The following is a 7,313-nucleotide window of genomic DNA, read 5'->3' on the forward strand; positions in this document are numbered from 1 at the left end:
ACAGTTTATTAACGCTATGCGGTTCGATTAATTTAATTCATTTCTATAATAAATATATGATATTTTTCCTTCAAGTTTAGGTTTATAAAATGAATATACACAGGTAAGTTATTAAGGATACGCGATTCGATCAGTTTCCCCGATACATTTACTTTTGGTACACTTCCTTTTGTTTTCGCCTGGCGATCTCAGCGCTCGCCTCTTGGATTGCCTCCCACAGCTTCGCTTCAGAGAGGATCTGGCGGGAGAGTTCTTCGATTGCATTGTCTGACTCCATGAGCGGAGCGAAGGCATCTTCATCAACGTACTGAGGAATAAAATTGTCTATGGTGTAAATCTAGTTTGTTACTTTTGAAGTAGAACTTCTTTAGGCGCGACTAGGGAGTAACTCAGATTTTTTTGACGTCTGAATAGTTTCCGCTATTTAAAAATAATAATTTGGATCGGTCGTAAGTATATGACATATACTCCACGCTTCTTGACTTATACCGCATTCGTTAACTTAAAACGAAAGCTAGGAGGGTTCCAAACGCGCCCTGGTCTAAGAAGAGCCCACAAAAAACTTAGTCAGGTTTTTTTGTTATCACCATCTCACAGTCTAGTTAATGTTGAGCTAGGAAGTTAGAGCAATTCGTACCCAAGATTTATTATCATACATGTTATCCTTAATATTATAATAGGATTTCTCTATACCTTACGTTTTATATAAACTTTGAACTTATTGAGAGACATCTCAAGGATTTCATCTGGTAACTTGTTATAAAAAGATATACTATTACCCTTAAATGAATTACTAATTTTATACAGCGTAGTAAACTGCACTACAAGTTTATTTTTACTTCTAATATTAATACTGTTAAAGTCCAGTTTCTCTTTAAAATTTGTTATATTTTTATGTAGGTACTTCCACAGTTGGGTAAGAGTGCTTGCATATACGGCAGCATTTAGCAGATTGCTGATTATCTGGCCGATTGGAATTCTAAACGTTTGTACAAGCGATTTTTTGTATAACTTTTGCGTTTACCGTATGAAATTATTTACGACAAGGTCAATAGTCGGGTACCGAGTGTCTGACGTGGATTGTCTTAGTAAGAAAAGTCGTAGTTTCACGTTTTTATAACATCAAAGAAATTCAACACATCACATCTTGATAAGTTTCACTCGAAAAATTAAGCTCAGCAGGGCGAGAGATAAAAATTATATCCCCCGATTATGTCCCCTGACAGAGGATATAATTAACCCACCTGCTAAATCACTGGAACATGGAATAGGAGAAGTTCACCCCCGTTTATTAAAACAGATTTGGATATTGGATAGAAGCAGGCGTTACTTTGCGGAAATCCATGCTATATTATCAAAATTAAGCTTAATTTGCTATACTCCGCGAAAAGCAGGAGAATCTGTGTGGTGTAATTTATAATTTCTTCAATCCTTATACTCCACACCAAACAGATCTTCTCCTAAGGATGCTCCGGTTTCGGAGCGAAACGTGCGTAGAGGGTATATTGCCGAAGATCTGTTTGGTGTGGAGTATAAGGATTGAAGAAATTATAAATTACACCACACAGATTCTCCTGCTTTTGATAATAATACAGATTTATTATTTGTATATCATTTCCACTTTCACGCCAGTGCTCTGAGAGTTGATAAAGCTGTGAGAAGATAAATTTATATGCTTTCCCCGGAGAAATAATTGTCTCCTGCCCATGCTAGCTGTGCAGGCAGAGATGAGTGGCTTTAAATATGCGGGGCCCACTGTCGCGCGGAGCTCGTAGCAATGGCTACTCTTGCTACGTGATTTAGCCGGCACTGATTGATCATCAATGTGTCATTCAAAGCCACAGAAGACAGTCCTAAAGAGCATTTTTCTCTGTATAGCAAAGTTGGGGAGTTACATTAAATGCAATAATTGCTGAATGAGGGTTCTGTATGTTCTCAGTTCTATGCCTGTAATAGGGTTTTAATAAAAGCAGTATATTTTGAATTTGGATTTGATGTAAACAACGCCCACCTGTCTTTGGCGTACCAGTTCTGGCATCTGCCGATTCGGCGATGATCGCTTCCGACCGCATCCTGAAACATAAGTGGTACTAAGTCACTTAAAAAAGTTAGATCTGAAAGCGGCATCTCGTCAATTGTTTTTTTTTAATTAATTAATGATCGCTATTTAGCGATAAGGCCGCCAAATTGTTCGTTCTACCTTATTGTGCTGTTGTATTTGTATCTCTGTAAATTCTCTCTGTGATTTACAATAAAAGTGTATTCATTCATTCATTCATTAATACATTCATACATTCATACTTTCATTCATTCATTCATTCGACTGGCCACAGCCGACTGGCGCAGTGGGCAGCGACCCTGCTTTCTGAGCCCCAGGCCGTGGGTTCGATTCTCACAACTGGAAAATCTTTGTGTGATGAACATGATTGTTTTTCAGTGTCTGGGTGTTTATCTGTATATTCTAAGTTTTTATGTATATTATTTATATAAAATATTCATCAGTCATCTTAGTACCAATAACAGAAGCGACGCTTACTTTGGGGCTAGATGGCGATGTGTGTATTGTCGTAGTGTATTTATTTATTCATTACACCGAGAGGAGACCTGAGCCCATTTTCCTTGCATGCCCTACGAAGTGTTGGCGACTCCAAAAGTTCATTTTATAGACGACTGTTTTCAATTAAAAAAAATATAGATAACTAGATGTGCCCTGCGGCTTCGCCCGCATAATTTTTGGAGGCAGCGTACTTCTACAAAGTCTACACCTAATTCCGTCTACCCGCAATTTTTTTTTTTAGTGAAAAGTATACTATATTATTTCTAATACTCTCTAAGAATGTTTATAAAAAGTTTCATGATGATCGGTTTAGTAGATTTCGCGTGAAAGCGTAACAAACAAACTTACATTCTCATTTATAATATTAGTAGGGATTATAGGGATTAAAAAACAATAAAACATACAGAAACCGTGAAACCGACTAATATTGAAGCATCAAAAGTCAGAACCACTCCAATTCAGTATAGTTTCTCGAACAAACAGTTAGTCAGTTGATAACATTTAGCAGTTGACAGTAATTATTTTACCTCTAACGTTCTAAACATTCACAGTAAAATGGGAAAATGGGAAAATGGGAATAAGTTTGTGAGCTAGCAACATTCCGCCGTTGTAAAATGAGACGTACGCGTTTTCACTGTTTTTGGAGTGCATTGTGCACTGCATACAATAATGGCTGACTGAGGATTCTGTATGTTCTTAGTTCTATGTATAAAACTTATTGGATATGTATATTTTTTTTTTATATACTTAACAATTATTCATTGTAAAGTTAACATCTCCTGAGGATGCTCCGGTTTCGGAGCGAAATGTGCGTAGAGGGTACATTGCCGAGGATCTGTTTGGTGTGGAGTATACGGATTGAAGTAATTATAAATTACACCATACAGATTCTCCTGCTGTACTCCGCGAGTATAGAAAATTAAGCTTAATTTTAATAATATATGGAAGCCTTGGAAGGTCATTGTAGAAGTAGCTGAATTTGAAAGAGTTTCTCGAAAAGCCTTACCTGTGAAAGCATTGCAAAATGGTCTTTTCTTTGGAGTCATTATAACATCGTCGCTCAGCCTTTGATCATAACCTCGTAACTGGAAATAAAACTAAATAAGACTCCAGGCTCTCGACAACGTATGCAAAGCCCGACTAGGAAAAGGAGATGTTTCAAATCTGGCTAAGTCCTCTACGGTACCTTAAAAAATTGAGAAAAAATCTGTTGTTCTCGGGAAAAATAAAAATATTGAGTTAAAAGAAATACTTTAGGAGAACAAAAATATTTTTTATTCATTAGTATTATGGATTTTCAATATCGCGTATCTGGCGTCGTATGGTTTGACGTAAACTTCAATTCAATTCAATTCTTGGATTCCTGATTCGCGTGATACATTCACGTTTTAAACGAAACACGTTTTAAAGCTTTTTTCAACTCTAACGAGATAAATACATCATTAGAGAAGAGAGTGTTCTGTGTAATAATTAAAAGTAATAAATAAAAATAAGCAGGTTTTGTACAAACTACACCCACTTCTTCAATAGTATGGAGGGTAGAGGTAAGGAGAGTCATCTTATATGGGAAAAAAGTTGAAAAAGTGTCCAGTGTATGCGCTTAATAACAGTTCAAAAATCCTCTACAATGGCGCTAGTGGATGCACAATGTATGGTATGAATGTAGCAATCGTAGATGAATTGAAGTATGCCGAGTTAAAAAATTTAATGTCATTATCGACTAAAGTAGTTAATTATTGAGAATTTCAACAACTTACGTTGTACAAAATATTGTGGTAAATATAACCTTACTTCCTTGTATCTCCATACTTCCTTGTTTATTTTTCAAGCCTACTCTAACAATATTTATATTTGGCGCTTTTTTTAAGAGTTACCCTGATGCAAATGTGGCGCCATCCTAATTTAATACATTTTAACGACACTTTTTCATATACACAGATGACTCTCCTTACCTCTACCCTCCATATTCAATAGTTTACATTTCTGTCAAAGTCAAATCGGAATGGAAGACATTTTACCGCCATGATGAATTTTTGTTAAGTGTTGCAATTCTAAGCTGAAATACTTGTTTTGCACTATTAAACAAAGCCATTTTACAGGAAATATATAGTTAAAAACGGTTCAGTGTTTTCTGGACTATATCCAAGTATACCGTACAAAGACCTATACTGTGATTAAACATCTCGTTGAAATCCTTATCCGGGATGCCACTTTTGCATGGCATAACATTCGTTAGAGTCATTGTATAGAAAAAATAATTCCATTATTATCCGCAATTAAATGATTAAATTAAAAAAAAACTAACCGAAGCAGAGTAACAAAAGTCCACAGTTAAAACAGCGAAGAGTAGCAGCAACGAAACACGGCGTGCGGCTGACATGGCGGGAACTTTGACAGGCGAAAGTAAGATGGCGGACCTGAAATTTAACGTTTAAAAACTTAAAATAAAGGTTATACTTAATTTATTACCAGATATTGTATAAATATATTCATTATCACCCTTTTAATTTTACTATCGGCATTATATTAAAGCGGCAACGCTGTATATACATATACTAGCCGTTTCCCACCCGCTTCGCTAGGCGAATTGAAAAAGGAAATAAATTACATTTTATTTTTTATTTTTATTTATTTTTTTCATATTTTTATTATTTTTATTTTTGTATGAACATAAATAGGCCCCGCGGATAGAACTGTAAGCATCGATATTGTTTAGACTTACTCAAATTCCAAATTCCATCGATTTAGCCTGTATTTTTCATCCAGGTGATTTTTCTCACTAATATTCATTGTAACTTTCAATGTGCAATCATTATAACATTTCCGTGCCTTTCTTCCAAAAATTAATAATAATTGACATGAAGAAAAAAATTTGAAATGAGCATTGAAAGTTTAAGTTAAAGTCATTGCAAGTCTCATATGTGAAGTTGAAATCTGTCTAGGTTCAAGTGCGCCGAATTTTCTGTTAACTAAAATTTTCTCCGTGACATCAATTTTTTATAGAAAATTAATTGTGCATGTTTTTTATGAATTCTATTGGAATAAGTAACTAAATTTCTTTTCCACATCTCATGTGCTTGGAAAATGCATTCATTTTAATCTGTTACATTTCCGCGATCCCGCAATAAAAGGATTCTTCGGTTATGTAGTCTGCAAAAGTAAAATGAATGTAAAATTCGTAGTCCGTTGATTGGATAGCTACATGTAAAGTTAAGTTTTTGAAACCTCTTAATGACTTTTTCTCCGCTGCCAAAAAGACGATTGTTGTAAGGAAATACACGAATATCCCTACATACACGAAGATCCCCACCAAATTTGGAGTCTGTAGAAGTTACAGGTTAGAAATAAAAATTTTAGATTTTAACACCCACCCCCGCAATTCCTGTCGGAAGTAGACTTTATTGAAATCCATTTTGAGATGTTCTTTATGTGAATAATAAAAGATTCCTACCATATTTAGAATTTTTAGAAGCTATATTTCGAAATTGAAATTTTTTATTGTTAACACCCACCCCCGCGAACCTTATTGGAGGTGATTCATTGTAAAATCCGCTCGAAGATAATTTTTAAATTACATATAGAACACTCTCACTAAATTTGGAGTCTATAGGAGCTATCGCTTGGAAATTGAAAATTTTCATTGTTAACGCTCCGCAATCTTCTTTGGGGTGGGATATCGTAAAATTTGTTCATAGATCATTTTTTACATCATTTATAGAAAATTCCTACAAAATTTGGAGCTTGTAGGAGCTTTAGCTGGAAAATTAAAAATATTAATTGTTAATACCCACCCCCGCAACCCCCTGTGGGCTGAGCTATCTTAAAATTCGTTCATAGCCTATTTCTACACCTCTTACAGAAGATTCCTACCAAATTTGAAGTCTATAGAAGCTATAGTTTAAAAACGGGAATTGTTCATTGTTAACGCCCCCGCAATCCCCTTTGGGGAATGAATTTCTTAAAATCTATTCATAGCTGACCTCTACATAGCAAAAGTAATATTCCTACCAAGGTTCACGTTTCTAAGTCTTATGGTTCCCGAGATTTCGTGGTGAGTGACTATATAGATGGGAATTCTTCGATTATCATCGAAATTTTTAACTTTTTAACGGGCTTTTTTAAAATTTTCTTACATACAAAACTTTCTCCTGACAATTCTGAAGATAAAAAAAGCCCAATTGGTCCAGCCGTTCTCCACTACCGTGAGAAGATTCTTAGCTGAATGTAAAAAACCATAATCCGTTTAATACACTCTGTTGAAATCCATGAAAACAAAAGAATCAAGAGAAAATGCTTATCTTTTATTTTTATTAGCGGGATAAATGTTCATAAAAGTAAAACAGCAATAAAAAAATGAAGGAATGTTGGAATTCAAAAAATAGATAGCCATAAACCATCTAGGAAAAATTTCGCATCGAATGGTAGTAGTTTCATGTCGATACGATCAGTGGTTTAGGCGTGATTGAGCCTCAAACGAAGACCATTTTCATTATATATATATAAGAAGATAAGATATATATTTATGCATCGGTATTATACATTTATTATTTGATTAGAAGCGGTGATAGCGCATTGGGTATTGGGTGCGGGGGGAGGGGGGGGGGGAGTTCGAATCCTTGCAAGCACCTATAACTTTCCTAAGTTACCTAATGAACCTTTGAGCAAGTAATGGAGAACAGGTTTCCTCGCGATGTTTTCCTTCACAGTTAAAGCAACCTATATTTAAATTAAAGGTAATTTGAAACGCACATAACTC

At 35.1% G+C, this 7,313-nt stretch overlaps 1 protein-coding gene across 1 annotated transcript; it reads right to left on the bottom strand.

Moving 5' to 3' along the window:
- On the bottom strand, nucleotides 1-4,966 carry LOC120635327 (cardioactive peptide). The gene is made up of 4 exons (XM_039906304.1): nucleotides 4,863-4,966; nucleotides 3,564-3,642; nucleotides 2,012-2,073; nucleotides 1-307 (listed from the first exon to the last, which is right to left on the bottom strand). Exons 1-4 carry the CDS (start codon nucleotides 4,935-4,937, stop codon nucleotides 149-151), a joined length of 375 nt encoding a protein of 124 aa, XP_039762238.1. The 5' UTR covers nucleotides 4,938-4,966; the 3' UTR covers nucleotides 1-148.
- Between the last annotated feature and the right edge of the window lie 2,347 nt (nucleotides 4,967-7,313).

Source organism: Pararge aegeria, chromosome 26, assembly GCF_905163445.1.
Source record: "Pararge aegeria chromosome 26, ilParAegt1.1, whole genome shotgun sequence".
Lineage (NCBI taxonomy): Eukaryota > Metazoa > Arthropoda > Insecta > Lepidoptera > Nymphalidae > Pararge > Pararge aegeria.